The sequence below is a fragment of the Chroicocephalus ridibundus genome, chromosome 5 (assembly GCF_963924245.1).
Source record: "Chroicocephalus ridibundus chromosome 5, bChrRid1.1, whole genome shotgun sequence".
In the NCBI taxonomy this organism is placed as follows: domain Eukaryota; kingdom Metazoa; phylum Chordata; class Aves; order Charadriiformes; family Laridae; genus Chroicocephalus; species Chroicocephalus ridibundus.
The window spans coordinates 67,519,017-67,534,725 of NC_086288.1; the positions used below are offsets into that span (position 1 = coordinate 67,519,017).

General features: G+C 42.9%; 1 protein-coding gene across 2 annotated transcripts in view; it reads left to right on the forward strand.

The window, feature by feature from the left end:
• UBE2K (ubiquitin conjugating enzyme E2 K) overlaps positions 1-7,206 on the forward strand; it is a 41,256-nt gene extending 34,050 nt beyond the window's left edge. For both annotated transcript variants that reach the window (XM_063335510.1, XM_063335509.1), the window contains 3 exons: positions 1,636-1,735; positions 5,362-5,490; positions 5,848-7,206. In XM_063335510.1, coding sequence (XP_063191580.1) covers positions 1,636-1,735; positions 5,362-5,490; positions 5,848-5,922 — 304 coding nt within the window. In that variant the 3' untranslated portion in view covers positions 5,923-7,206. The remainder of the gene's footprint in view (positions 1-1,635; positions 1,736-5,361; positions 5,491-5,847) is intronic.
• The last annotated feature ends 8,503 nt before the right edge of the window (positions 7,207-15,709 follow it).

Consider the following 15,709-nt stretch of genomic DNA (forward strand, 5'->3'; position numbering starts at 1 on the left):
ATCTACTAACATAACAGATGATCGGGGACTGAAAAGGCCTAGCAGTCTTGAAAGCCAGAGGCGGCTGGAGCCAGCACAGAAGTTGTTCTAGATGTCCATGTCACCTTTGGTCCTTAGCAATGCCTCCTGCTCCCCAAGGGATATTTTATACTCCCAGAAGGTACCATGTAAATGGAAGTAAATTGCACATAAATGTGGCACAAGTGTCCATGACCCATTTCATGTAGTCTTCTTTATTTTAAATAATGGCAGTATTTTCGGTTGTCTCTAGAGTAGAAGGATTTCTGTAAAGGAAAGTGTGGAACGGCTTTTATTTGGTGCAAGTAACTACAGTATCGGTTACAGTTGATAGATCTTTCATGTGAAGTCTAGCTTTAAAACTATGCTAAATAGAGTAATAAAATTACTTAACTGGGAAAAAAGACTTCAGGTTTTATAGCATGTGTATGGATGTGGTAGCTCCTGAAATTCACTGCGTAAAAATAAAAATGGTGAAATCCATTTGAGCATAGTAAGGCCTGAAAGACTTAGTATTCTGTGACACCTGAATGCTGGAATAGTAAACATGTTGCATTACGTCTATTTAATGCTAGCATAGCAGGTACCGCTGTGAATTACGGCATCAACGCGTACATTAAATAGATTAATTTCAAGACAGTATAAACCAGTAGAGATCACAAAGAATAGGAAATTATAAGAGTAAAATAGCATAGGTACATGTAAAGCAAAAATATTTCTATGTTCTTTCGCTTCTTGCTTTCGTGTGTGTGATTTAGGTGTGGAAAAACAAGATGCTTTGTACTTTTGAGTTATGTCTTAGCTAGGCTCTCATCATGCAACTGAGGGTATGTTTCAGTAACTAGGTGTTCTTTATCTGATTAAATATAATCTTGCTAGTTAATCCCCAGCTTTGTTTGTAATTTAAAGAAACGTTCTTTGGCTTGGAAGAAGCATTCAGCTTGGAACCTGAAATACTTGCATTTAACTAGAAGAGAATCTGAAATTCTGTGAAAAAAATTCACATTCTGTAATAGCTGAAACTTTTTATTATTATAGTAGTAATTCATCATGTAAATTGTTAAACGTTAAAGTGAGTATTAAAACCGATGCAATGCAAAAGATATGTAATGTGTAAAATTCCTTATCTGTTACAAGTATTTAAAATGCAGGTCACTATTTCTGTATATGCTATTTCGCTATGAAGAGTGCCAGCAGAGGGAGCACACATGGGCTGCCAGTTCAGTACCTAGACCTTGCGCAAGGTGCTGTTACTGGGAGTAAGGAAGGAAGACACAAACTTCAAATTGGCTTTTTTTTTTTTTTTTTTTCTTTTGGATGAAGTTAATTCTGAAGTTAATTCTGTTTAGTGGGCATGATCAAATGTCTAGGTCAAAGACTGTGTTTTCCAAAAGCTTAAGAAAGCATTGTTAATAAGAAAGTCCACGTTTAAAACCTTATTTGGATATATGTATTGAATGGTATTCTAATACCTATAAGCTGCAGTGGTTTAAAATTATGATTCTTAGACTTAGAATCTGTACACATACTCTTATGTCCTCTGTGATACTAGTACAGCAGAAAAGGTGAGTACAGGCATGGGAGTTTGTAAAGTCATTTTCAAATTTTTAATTTTAGGGCAGCAGCAATGACTCTAAGAACAGTGTTGTTATCGCTGCAAGCGTTGTTGGCAGCTGCAGAACCAGATGATCCACAAGATGCAGTAGTGGCAAACCAGGTAAGGTACTCAGTTGGCTGTGAATTTGTAACACTTCTGTAACCTTTGCTAACTCCGATTGCGTCCCAAACCTTGGGGGAGATAAAGATTTTAAAGGATTTTTTGGAATATTACCTTACAGTAAGTGTGAGTTACTGTGGTGTTTTGTGTTCTTCACTCTTTGGATTCCAGAGTAAGTAGCAGTACAGTGTCAGGAGGTTTTTGTTAGTTTTATTCCTTATTTAGCTTGTCAGAAATGTCAAGAGATAACAGCATAGTTAAATGAATTCCAGTATAACTTGCCTTTTAAAATCTAAGGCTTCTAATATAAGAAAACCAATGTTGTATTGATTTGAAATGAGTTTTAACTTGATGGTGTTCATTGGATTTGGCTTGGTGTGTAGCTCCTCTTCCAGATTACTATGAATATTGTTGAGCATTGTATTTGTTTAATGTCAAAATTTTATGAATAGTGACGTCAGGTGAATTACTGTTGTGTTTAATCCTGAGGAGCAGTTTATCTGAATGGAGCATCCTATGTATTTTACCTTTGCAAGTACTTGGGTTAACTATTAAAAATCACTGGTTGTGTTGGTATCAGCAGAATTCTATAATCAACAGGGTTTGTTACTTTTCAGACAGTGGCAATAACTTATAAAAAAAAATAGTAACAATAAAATGTCAACTGGATCTTAGGCCATACCAGGACTGACATGGTTCTACTTAAGGTATGGATGAAAGATAGGAACAGTCATTCCATAACTTCATAATCTGACAATTTTCAACAAAGTCCCGAGAGAGAGAGGCAGCCTGGCTTCCCTGCTGACTGGTAGTAAGGGTACATTTCAGTAACAAAAGAACAAAGAAAGTAGAAGGTTCTTTCAACATCAGTCTCATCTATTATCTCCTGTAAGTCAGGACCCTCCAGGATAGGGTGACAAAGTGTGTGTTTCTTCCCTATAAAATATGCGTAGGGTGATAGATCAGCAGTTTATCAAATCTGTCAGGATTTGGAGGGAAACCCGGAGCTTGGAGGCAGCCCATTGCACCACTGGGTTGGGGAGAGCTGTTTGCTGCTGCTGGGCTCGGCAGTAAGCGCGGAAGGCTTGCGTGTGGGGTTCTGCAGTGCTCTAAACCTGCTCTGAGCAAATGTCCCTGAACAGCTCTGTCAGACTGAATTGCTTTACGCAGGGAGAATTGTTGCGCAGGCCGGCAAGGCCACCAGGCATGTCCCTGCACCAGTTTTTCCTTGCCGGATGCACGCCCTTGCTGTCACACTCCCTCTTTATTAAAAAAAAACCCCACTTTTTCCTTTTTTTACAAAGAACAAGAATAGTGTTTACCATTTGGGCCCCGATGGTAGAATTTTGTGTGGGAATCATAACCGTCTTGTAGAAGGACTTGAGCTGGAAAGAGGTTTTTGTGTTTTTTTTTTTTTTTCTCAGGCAGAAAACTTCCTGAAACTTCCTAGATTATGAAGAGCGATTTTTCAGGCCGCCTCTTGGGCGCCTGTGGGGATGTGTCCAGCAGGACTGATGCGGGGAGGGTTCAGTTTCTCCTGTTCCCTGTAAACACCCGCATGCAAACTATACTGGGGTTTGGCCTTGAGTTAGAATCATGTATATGTAAGTAGAAAGTGATTATAATGTCTCTGAGGGATGTGGTGGTAAACACCCAGTTCCCTCATGTGTTTTATCTGGTCGTGAGGTCTTTTTTTAGTTTGTTTTGGGGTTTTTTGTTTGTGGGTTTTTTGTTGTTTTTTTTTTTTAAAAACAAAAATTCTCAAGGAGTTGGTTATCTTCCACACTCCTTTTTCATTACGTTAATTTACTAAACTATGTGTTAGACTACTAAGCCGTCCAGGTAAATGGCAGTGTCCTACAAGCTCTGGAGCTGAATCCCAGGGAGCACACAGGGAGAGTTCCTGTTTGAATAATGGCAGTATTTTCAGACACCTGCCACCTTTCAGACACCAGCTGTCTGGTGTGAAAACTACTTCAACTGGTTGCTGTTTTTTTTAAGTACAGCAACATTAATTGCCTCAGATTCCTGATATAGCGGCATCAGTAAAAGGTGCCTTTAGGCTTTTCTCAATTCAGTGAGAAGCTAGATTATTTACGGATACCTAAGTAAAGGAATTTTATTTATAGAACACTAAAAGCTAGTTCTGAATAAAATGCAGTTATGACTAATCCATTGCATTTCAGCTAGTGCTTTCTAGGCTTGGCAGTGTTCTCAAAAATATTTAAAAAAATTGGGAGAAGATCACTTCAGAACAGAAGAATATAGTAGTTCAGGATGATACTGATGCTTAGCTTAATCCTTCCCTTTTCTAGTCATTACAACCAAAGCAATTTATTACAGACCACTGTATTTATAACAGTGAGTTATTTCTGACAATAGATTGTCTTCCATGTTCTAATGCCATTAATAATCAAATGTAAATATACAGATCACTTCCTGTGGAGCAGAATTAGTGGGAGGCGTACAACGCATGCAGTGCAGTGTAGTTTGTGTTGCTGTAGGAGAGATAAAATGAAATGTACATCGGTTAAAAAAAAGATGTACTGTATTCACTTTGACAGTGCTTTATAGATTTAATGATTGTTTTATGTATGAATAAAATGCTTAGAATGATAATCAGCCATGTTTCTGTCCTTAAAATGCATCTAAATATTTGAATAATATATTTCGCAATATCTTGTCTTATTATTTAGTGCTAAAATGCATTATATCTGAAGATGGGAATACTTACTTTTTTTAATAAGTGTAATGATCAAGGGAAAGAGTCTTTTTTAAATACAAAAACCAAACTTGATATTACATAGAAAAGTTGCTAAAATAGGAAGCTTGTCTTGCTCTTCTGAGTACAGTTTATGACAGATGACCTACTTTCTTGGCTTTTGAGTTCTTAGTGCAGGCTGAAAACTCTCTGTGATAAGGTCCATTCTGTTGTTTATTAGAAAACTTGTTAGTGACGAGATTAGTGCAAAGCAATATTTACATATCCCGTGTGAGATTTTTTTTTTTCCTGGTAAACAATAGCTTGCATGAAAAGAGTTGTCGCTTCCTAGCTTTTTACACACGCTTACCCATTTTTCAGCCCTTCTTTTGTCACATACGCTATCAATATCCTTATTCTCAGGAGGAAGCCTGGTAGTAAAATGTCAGCCCTGACTGAAAAACTGCAGACCTACTTGCGGTGTATAAAACCAGGCACATTTTTAAGTGATGAGAGAAACTCATTAGAGTAGTATGCAGTATGTACTTTCAGGAGATGTTAACATAGGGATAACTTGTGCTCTGCCACACTGAATATAAATTCTCGGTAGCTGTGCTAAATATAGCTACTTTGCTTTTGATCAGTGCGATTGAGAGCAGTACCTGATTGGACACATGAAATACCTATAGTGTGTAATTAAACCTATAGGCAAATTCATTAGATGAACTGCTTGCGTAAGTTTACTCTGTCTAATCCTCACCTCCAAATTTCATTTCCAAAATAGCAGTATGATCAGTGTGAAACACACTGTTGAAGGTACTGTAGAAAGAACGACGGATTGGAATCTGCCATATCATCTTGCTTTTTGGTTGGATTGCTGAGTTGATTTAACTTTCCCCTTCTCCCCCCTCTCTCTTTTGTGTAGTACAAACAAAATCCAGAAATGTTTAAACAGACAGCTCGACTTTGGGCACATGTGTATGCTGGAGCACCAGTTTCTAGTCCAGAATACACCAAAAAAATAGAAAACCTTTGTGCTATGGGCTTTGATAGGGTAAGTATATATAACTTAAATATTTTTCAGTGGGGGCAGAGCAAGTATATGTGTATAAAACCAAGGAGTCATTAGTATACTAAAGTAGATTTGCTACTTCCATGACCTTTTGTAGGTCTAATAATTCTGTTTTACTAATTATTTTTAAGAATCAGAGTTTTAAAATACTGTGTTATTAGTAAATCTTGTGAACTACCCTTGCCTTTTTTGAAACACTTTTTTTCTGTAAATTATTAGTTAGGATTTAACTAATGGTAAACTAACATGTTCTGATTAATCTGTGAACTTTTCATTCCGCTTCTCAGAGCTGCAGGTTCGCACACTGAAAATGTTATTGCTTTTGTTTTCTCATTGCAGAATGCAGTAATAGTGGCCTTGTCTTCAAAATCATGGGATGTAGAGACTGCAACAGAATTACTCCTGAGTAACTGAGCCATGTAGAGAGAGCTGCTTCAGTAGTCCAGCTTGCCCCTTCTGGAGGAGCATCACCATCTGTTATTTTTAGGATTCTATATAGATTCTCTTTTAAAACTGGCACTCTTGCCTGATGATGCTATCTAGGCACTATTGGAGACTGAAAAAAAAACCGCTCTGTAAATAAAGCTAATTAAACGTCTGTGTAAATTTAAAAAGGGGAAATACTTTAATTTTTTTTCTTACTAAATATTGTAAAAATTCTTTGAGCTCAGCTACAATAATAGGGGAAAAACATGCCTACTTTAGTGTTTAGCAGCGTGACGAAGACTAGCAGGAACTTGCTTCAGGATTTTGATTTAGTAATTCAGAAAGCAACGTTTTTGAGTGTTAGTCATCAGAATTGTTGGTGCCACTCATCACAGCTATCTTACTGTTTTTAACATGGATCCTATGTGCCTGTGGATTGACCTATATTTGCATGCTTGTACTTAATAGACATATTAGTAGGGTCGCTGAAGAGAGCACCATTGAAATACTCGAGTGTTCTTGTAACTTTTTTTCCTGAAAGACTTTGAAGACTTACCCAAAGTTCCAAATGGTGACCTGTTCAGAACCGGTTTCTTTCTAACTTATGAATTGGGAAACCTGATTCTCCTCTCCCTTACATCATGCAGCTAAAAATCCTCGCTAGATTATGTTTCATCATCCGTGGGTATTACATGTGCCATTTACAGTAGTCTAGGCTCCCCTTTAAAGAATATATTTTGAATTATCAGTAACGATTTTCATTCATCGTGTTTTCTACACAATCTCATAAGGAGTATGCTTCGATACAGCACAAAAAGATGGAGCTGGTTTATTTCCTTTTTTTGGTCTTAAATAGATGTAAAATGTTCTTCAGTACATTCTGGATAATACGATTTCACTGGGTTTGAAGGAGGAAAAAGCTGATTCTCTAGCCTACTGAGAATTAAAGAAATTTTTCTTTGAGTACTTGATATGATGCAATCAGCTGTTCTTTTGCAGCGGTTTTCTAGCTTTATTTCTGGCTTCAATTTAGGGATTGCTTACCAGGTACTTTAAAATTCATCCTTGCTTGCGTTTTTCTCTAGTTGACACATGGAGGCTGTGTTGGTGTTTTTACTGTACATACTTCAAATGCACATAGAAGTAGAATTGTGTTCTCAATTTAGCTTTCTTTTTGGATTGATGTTTCTGATAAACGAGAACTGAAATCTTACCTTGGCTTGTACATACAGTCAGTCTTTTTATTCGTATTAAAATGACATTTCATCCTGAGTGCAAAAGCTTGAAAATTATTAGTTTTGCAACTTCAAACACTAGTACATCTATTTAAAGAGAGCGGTAATGTCTCTGTGAATATGATGCTAACTTTTGAGAATATATCTGACAAGGAAGCTCAGAGAAATCCTGAGACTAGAGAGTGGGGATCGTGGATAATGGAGTACTGTATAAATCATCTTTTCCATGACACTTTTTTTTTTTTTTTAATCCTAAACAGTGGACTAATGGGGTGGGGAAATAGATGTCTGTTTGGGATTTTTCTGTAGCTATGAAGTACAAGTTGAAATAGTTTCACACTTCATAGGCAGTCTGTTTATAAATCGTACTGGAGGAAATCAGGAACATTCTTGTTGTATCTGTTCAATACTTGGAGCATAGTGGTAGGGGAACAGAACCAGAAAATAGAGCTGTAGAGACCTGGCTAGTTCAGGGATCTTCCCTCTACCGCTCTGTCTCACGTGTCCAAACTTTAAATATTGCAGGGCACAGACAGTAAATACTTTGAACTCATATCGGTGCAATACTAAATGCATTTGCTTAGTCTTTTTGCTTACTGCTTTTTAAGGTGTAGTCAGTGATCAGTTTTCTTGGGTTTTCTTGAGTTAATGTAAGTCATTTGCAATGATGCCAAAGGAAATGAGTTGTTTTGTCTTTCCTTATATTTATTTATTTTTTTTTAACAAGAAGCTGCTACTGTTCAGCTGGTTTGTTAGGTGAAAACCAGGGACGGTAGGAAACTACGGCAAAATGCCACTCGTGATAATCTCAAGTTGCTGTCTTTTCTGTTATACAAGCTAAGAACTTCTTGATTACATCAACACTTTTTTTTTTTTTTTTACCCTGGTGGTAATTATAAATTGCTGACTGACTTTCCCTTGTTCTTCGCTGCTATTTATCAAAAGAAAGAACTTGGAAATCATTGTCGGGGACATAAAACTTCTCAGTTATGGGCTTCTTGAACGTGTCTTTTGATACAATTAGTCTCCTAAGAACAGCAGGGTTTTCCAACAGTACATGAAGGCACAAAGGAAGCCAGGGAAAGGGGGAGGGGGAGAAAAGAGGAGATGGTTCTTAGGTGAGCATGGTCACCTCTGAAACTGCCTTGTTAAGTTTTATTTCTCTCATGAAGTTACCTCATTTTCTTCTCTACTGCAAAACGCTCGTCTTCCCCTTTCCCCTGTCGTATAGATGTTGGATACTGGTTGTTGCCCTCCATCCATGGGCTTGGTAGCAAAGATATTTTGACGCTAGCTCAGATGCTGGCCAGGAGGGAAGCTTCTCAAGAGCTGAGCTGGGAAGGAAACGTGACCCGGCATTAAGGAGACATCTGTGGTCTGAAGTCCCTCTGAATTTTGACGTGTGAGTCATTTCTGAGGAATCTTTTTGTATTCTTGGTAATTATCAGAGTTGAATATAGGGATAATGTTGTACCAGGTTAGTTTAACTGCAGCTGGGGCTGAGCCCTAGGGATTTTGCTGTTAGTGTTCAGTTTATCATTGTGAGTTTGTACATACAGAATGGTCGTTCTGGTCTCTGTGTGACTGAACGTTGCTGTATTCAGGGCCCTGTGCATTCACAGAGGTGGGGTTGCCCCGCAGCCCACTCCGGCTGCACATTTACCACTTTCTTACAACAAGAACGTAAAACATGGGTACAGTTGCTTTCTAAGTACAAATAAGTCTTGCATTGTCTTCCTCTCTTGTGTAAGACGACAGCTTGAAACAGTAATTTGGAAGTCTAAATGGCCTGGTTTTTCTAAACAAGGTATTGGTAATGAAGCTTACTGATTGCCAGGGCATCGATCGGATTTCACTGCTGAAGGTTTTAACATGCATCGAGCAAAGCAGTTTTACCGCTTGTTTGTTTTGTTGGTGGGGAACAAGAAACTCCTTTTCTCGTCCAGTTCCTCGAAAAGTAAACTGCGGCTTTGTTCAAAGGTGGAGAAATGCCCTTTCCTGTTGCCAAAAGCCTCCGTTTTCCCAGGAGTGCCAAAAGCCCTGACGATATCCCACCCCCACTCGCCAAATTCACAGCTTCCTCCCATTGCTTCTGCGAACAAGCTGTGTTCTCAGTGTGACAAACTGGTACGTTTAGGAGACAAGAAACTTAGGAACATATCCTTCTGGAAAAATGCGGCACTCAGTGCTATTCGTTCTGCATATTCCAACCTTAATTTTTATTTAAAAAAAAAAAAAAACTTGCCACAGAGTACACGGGGCCTTGACTGTAATTGGTTTGGTAGTATTTATCTGAGCAATTAGGTACTAATGGTGTAGGAATATGTCTTGGTTTTTTTTTAAATTATCATTGTATTTAACTGTTTTCCAAGTAAATTAGTATTGGAACACTGACATAAGGAATACAGGATCTTTTTTGTTGTTGTTGTCTGAAAGGAGGAATTAAATAGCCAGAAAGAAGCTTACCTTGTAACGCCAAATCTGCGTTATATGGTGTGGGTAACAGAAACATTTAAACTATGCAAATTTAAGCTGAACAGCTGTGAATCAGACTAGGCACTTCAGAGCATACGGATTGCTTCCTTAATTGGGGAAAGGAGAAAGGAGAAGGCGGGGCGGGGGGGTCAAAACACAGTTTCAAGCAGGAGTTCTCACTTACTGCATTGGTCACATACTATGAAGGTGAAGGGTTCCATTTTCGGCGCGAGGGGAAACCCAACTGTGTGCAGCGCCCTTGTTTCCTTCCTAAATACCGACAAAAGCTAGCTTAGGCTTGGAGGCTTGCCCAAAGGGGGAAATGTTAAATAATTTAGCAGTGAAAGTTCGTTTTACTTCATGCCTGCTGGTGAGCAGATGCGAGGAGAAGACGAGGTGGCCTCTCCTGCTGTGTGTTGTTGCTAGAGTTGATGGGAGCCATCGCCGTGAGCGTGGCCACTGGTTTGCCATCAGGCGGTGGGTTTTCCATGGTTTGATGTGCAATTGATTCAACGATAGCGAAAGCGTGTTTCATCATGCTGTCTGTTGGGTCACAGAACTGAAGCATGAAAGTCCAGATGCTCGTTGGGTGCCTAAAGCTTTTTCTGGAAAGACCACGTAGCTGTTTTCATTGTTGCCGTCCTCGTTTTCCAGGCACAGCTTTCTCCTAGGGCCAGGCAACGGGGCAAGCGCTGCTTCTTCCTTGATATTCCAAAGCCATGGGTGAATTGCGTAGCTTGCTCTTCCCGTTTGTGGTGTTAGTGTCATCAGCTGATTCATCGTTAGACTCACGAGACCAGCTGTCCTCGACGCGTTTTGCTTCTTGTGTGGTTATGCGGCCGCGGGGCTCCCTGTAGGCAGCAGCTCGACTTCAGATTTGGTCTGGCTGGACAAACTCCTGCGAATCACTTGCGCTGTACTGTGACGCAATGTTCCTTCTCTGCTGTTACCTGCTTTGTAGGCATCAAAATAGCTAGCCCATCGCTTACGGTGCTGAGCCATTCATTGGTAATGTAAGTTAAGATTTATGACTCAACAGACGAGGAAATGTACTGTGAAAATGCTGTTACTTGTCCATCTCTTACGGTTTGCGGCAACTGCTGGTGCTCTGTTGTGGTGTCTGAAGGAGGCTGCCATCATACGAATGCTGATGTCAACCGGTGAAGAACCCTGCTTTTCACTTACCTTTTCCATCCTAAATTCCTGACTTTTCTAATTTAAAAAAAAAAAAAAAAAATTACCAATAAAAAATACGGCAGGAGGTTGGTTCCTGAGCATCAGCCTCCCTGTGCAGGAGGAGCGGGTGGGCTGGAACTCGCAGCATCAGTGTTTGGTTTGTTTTTTTTTCCTTGAAAATAAAAACTACACAAACACTTTTGTACACAAATGATTTTTTAATAAACACATTTTAAAAGATGTTGATTTTCACTGGGAATGCTTAACAATAAATGCATGTTTCCCTGAAAGCGGTTTTCATTTTATTTCTGGTAATTGAAGTTGTGCTGAGATGACAGGGTGTGCTGCCTCCATGTCGGTGACGAGGGAGAAAGGGAGGATGAGTTTCATGATGCACATGAAAAATTTTTGAAGGAAAAAATTGTGTAAATATAAGCTGTGTCATGAAAGCGTGTGTTACTTCAACTACGCCTGCCCTCATGTCAGAGCCTCAGACAGACGCGTATGTCTACACCACCTCCTCTCTCCTTTCAAAGGCTGTGTCTGAAGAAACAAAGTCGGTAACTCACAGAGGAACGAGTTGTCTTTTGGATTTTCCAGCGCTGCTCGTGCTCCTCTCACCTCTCTGCGTTATTTTAAACCGCCTTCTTTATCCATACAGTCGGTTCTTATGGGGGGAGGTGGCGGCCTGTTGGGTGGTGACACTGCCCTGTGCCCCAGCTGTAGGGAGAAGGGGGTGGTGAGGATGACTATGGATTTGTTTGCCACCAGTATGTCCTATTCACTTTATTTGGGGCGTATTTGTTAGCTGGAGAAAAGCAGTTTGAAGGAGAGCGTGTGCCCAGCTGAGATGCTGAGCAGGGAGGGGGCTGTGAAGGTGGTTGCCATACTCTGTGTCAGACCTTCCTCCCATCTTTGGGGGTGCGCGTGCCCCTGGGGGGGTTTGCGGGTTTCCGGGCAGGCTCTACCAGCTGTGATAGCGCTGCACGGTTTTATGGTGTTAAAGCAGTGGTGTAAGGGGGATCTTTTTGTTTGTTTGTTTAAATTTACTATTATCATGAGCTGTGTTGTATTGTGGTACCTCATTCTTAAGAGGGGGGAGGGAGAGGGAGCGCTCCCCAGCCCCTCTGCTGCAGGTGGGGGCTGCTTCTCTTAGCCTGGCTATTAATTTAGAAATTTATTTTTTTTTTAAATCCATATTCCCTTGTTCTTGTAGTTAGATGCTGCTCTGACTTGAGTAAGCGAGAGCTGCCACATACTGAAATACTCGCAAAGTTCTCCGACAGCTTTGTCGCTTCTCCCAGCTCCCCAAAACCGGGAGGGAGTGGGCAGCTGAGCTGGACGATGGCGCTGGCTCGGCTCCTCCTGCGCTTCCTTCTCTCTTGCGATGGCTGTGACGCTGCCAGGGCCAGCTCTCCAGCAGGGAGCCCCTGTGCTGCCAACACGGCAAAGCCAGGGTTTTAAATTGTTTTCTAAGGTCAAGTCTGGGTCTGGATCTGGCGCATCCGTGTCTGGTATGATGTCAAATAAATTACGTTGCTTCACTTAGTGGCTGCTTTGTGTTGAAATGCATAAAGTCTTTTGGGTGGGTCTGTCACAGCCTGGTGTAAAATAAAGGGTGATGGGCTGGCATGGTGGCGGAAAACGGAGTCTGGTGTTGCTGGGGGGAAGGTGGGAGAGAAGCTGGTTTGTGCTGATGTTACCTGAGCCACCAGATCCTTCCACCACTGGAGTCCCTGGCATGGAGCTGCCTTTGCTCACGGGACAGGGGCTCGTGGTCCCCCCTCTGCTGGGTGGGAATAGGGACTCTGCGCAGCCGCGGCCTTGCTTTCCCTGCCCTGCTCCCCTCCATCTCTCCCAAAACACCCCTTCTCCCAGCTGGCAGTTTAAGAAGGTGGTAGGTGGCGAGTAGTCGAGGCTCCTGCTGATCCTGTCAGAGAGGTTTGGGAAGTTCCCTGCAGCCAAGTGGCATTCCTGGATCAGGGGAGCAGCCCTTGCTTGTTTCAGGGCAAAGCCAGCTGTCCCCAGTTTAAACATCTCTCCAGGGCCAGGGTGGGGAGCTGGGTGTGAGGGTGGCTTCCTTGAAGCAGGAACACCTCAGTGGTCACAGCTCAAAAAGCAAGAGCCAGGTCTGCTCCCAGGTGGATTTTGGTTCCAAAAGCAGACCTGAACTCCCCTTTCAGGCTCCAGTCGGGACCAGCCTGGCAGATGAGCCTGTTCCGTAGCAAAGGGACAGCGCGAGGAAGTCATGGTGTTGCCACGGGTTTAAATTTCCCTAAATGTAAGGCTGAGGAACAAACACCAGCCACAGAGCAGGGCCCAGGTCTTCTGGAAATGGTGACCAACACGTCTTCACCTCACAGCAAGAAGCTGCGTTGGACGTGAGGTGGTTTATCTGTGTAGAAAGTGGTGCCGAGGAGCTGCACCCATCACTTCAAACGGCGTGAAGCCCCTGGCGTTTATGGCTGCCACTGTCAAAGGGACAAACGCTGAGAAATGAAGCCTGTGTAGGAACTTCCCCGAGGTGAATGCCCTGCTGGGATGGGGGTGTGGGGAGGGATGTTCTCCCTCTTCTGCTTGGCGTGCACATTCCCCACTGTAGCATCTTCCACATTCAAGTCCTGCAATGATCTGCACCACATCAAAAATGCCAGGAGTAAACTGTCTCTAGGCCATGCTTGGCAGAAGAGAGAGCAATTTGGAAGCAGACACGTCAGAACAAAGTAGCTACCAAAAGTTCACCGAGTCAGATGATGCAGAGGTGGGGAAAAAAAAAAAAAAACAAAACGAAAACCACCACCACAAAAGCCTAAAAAGGTTCTAAGGTTCTTAAGAACAAAGAGGGAAAGAGCTGTTCCTCATATTGTTCACGTGCTGTTCTCTGTTCTCCTCACCTGTGAATGGTCCTCACCTGCGAGCAGTTCAGCAGTGGGAAGCACAGAGGAACTTGTGGCAGAACAACCCCCCGCACCAGTACGTGCTGGGGCAACTGGAAAGCAGCTGGGCGGAACAGGACCTGGGGGGGGTCGTGGTGGACACCAAGTTGACCGTGAGCCAGCAAGGTGCGCGTGTGGCAAAGGCAGCAAATGGTGTCCCGGGCTGCGGTAAGCAGAGGGTTGCCAGCAGGTCCGGGGCCGGTGGGGGGGCTGGGGGTGGGTGGGTGATCCTGCCCCTCTGCTCAGCACTGGGGAGGCCACAGCTGGAGCGGTGGGTCCAGATGTGGGCCAGAGGCAGCCTGCTCTCTGCCCAGCCGATGGGGGACTCGGGGGTGGGGGGTCTGTGTCTGTCACGGTCTCTGCAGAAGCAGCAAATAAATGCACAGAAAAGGGCTACATCCTCTAGCTGTGCAATGGCAAAGTCCTCTTGAGAGTGAAAAGGTTTTGTTTGGTTGGGTTTGGTTTTTTTTTTTTAAAAAAGACATTTTGGCTTAAAGGTATGATATTTTGGAAAGAAAGTAGCTCAATGATGCTGAGTCAAATGAAATTTCTTCCTAATGTCCAATCTAAATCTCCCCTCTTTCAGTTTTAAACCGTTACCCTGTGTCCTATCGCTACACTCCCTGATAAGGAGTCCCTCCCCACCTTTCCTGTGGGCCCCCTCTAAGTACTGGAAGGGGTTCTAAGATCTCCCTGGAGCTTTCTCTTCTCCAGGCTGAACAACCCCAACTCCCTCAGCCTGTCTTCACAGGAGAGGTGCTCCATCCTCTGATCATCTTCACGGCCCTCCTCTGGACCTGCTCCAACAGGTCCATGTCTTTCTAGTGCTGAGGGCCCCACAGCTGGACGCAGCACTCCAGGTGGGGTCTCACCAGAGACGAGATGGGGAGTCTGTCCTGGTAAATTGACTAGGCAGGCACCTACCCCTGTGATGGTGGCTCCGGGGTGGGGGGTGTCAAGGCTGGGGAGGGCACAGCACCCCTCAAAATGGCCAAGCAGGAGCTACTGCCTGATGGTTACATGGGAAAGGGTTGTGTTGGTCAGACACAACCTGCAGCATCCCCCCACCTCAGCTCTGGTCCCCTGGCTTCCTCCACACTCGCAACCGCTTGGATGTTAAGGAAGTTGCTGCCAGCCTGACCTGCAATAAAATAAAAATATATTGTTTTAATTATTTTTTTTAAAGTAGGTCGAAGCTCCCTCCATTATCCTGCTTAGAAGGATTTCGGTAACATCTGCTGCGTCAGTGCACTGGCAGGGTCGGTGCCTGAAGGTTGCAGGAGATTACACCAAAAAAGCCCTTGCGTTACTCCCACACGCCGTCCTTACTGGATCCGCGCACCACCGACATCTTCAACTCGGTGTTACGACCCACTGTTGTGGCAAAAAACCCCAGGATCAGCAGGAAGAGAAAATAAGAGGGAAAAGCTCCCCCTGCGAGGTGAAGCTACTGACACAACTTTGTGGATGGAAGACCCAAGCTCAAGTAATGCTTGATGGAAACAATCGTCACGGTTTTTGAGGACTCGGAGCCAAATGCTCAAATAAATACAGCACGTGTGTTCATTGAGAAGAGCCTGGCCCCATTTGTTTATACTCTCCCATTTAGGCATTTATAGACTTTGATAAGCTCTGATGGAGGATTTTGCCAAGAAGATGTCTTTGAAACCTGGAAAGCCAGAGAGATGACCGTGTCTACCTCATGGTCAACACAACAGGAGTGTAAATGCCACCACGATCTGGTATGTACAGTCTCTGAGGGTTCGGTGTTTCATACCCCTGTGGAAACCAGAAAAGGCGGCCTTGAAGAACAGCTGGGAAGCAACACACTGTGGCAGGAAGGCTGGGAAAAGAGGATGGGAAAAGGCACTAAGGAAAGGTACAGAGCTATTGCAGTCATGTCCGCTCCTGGGGTCTGCAGAGTGGCTTCCTTGTCCCATGCCCCATTCTGGT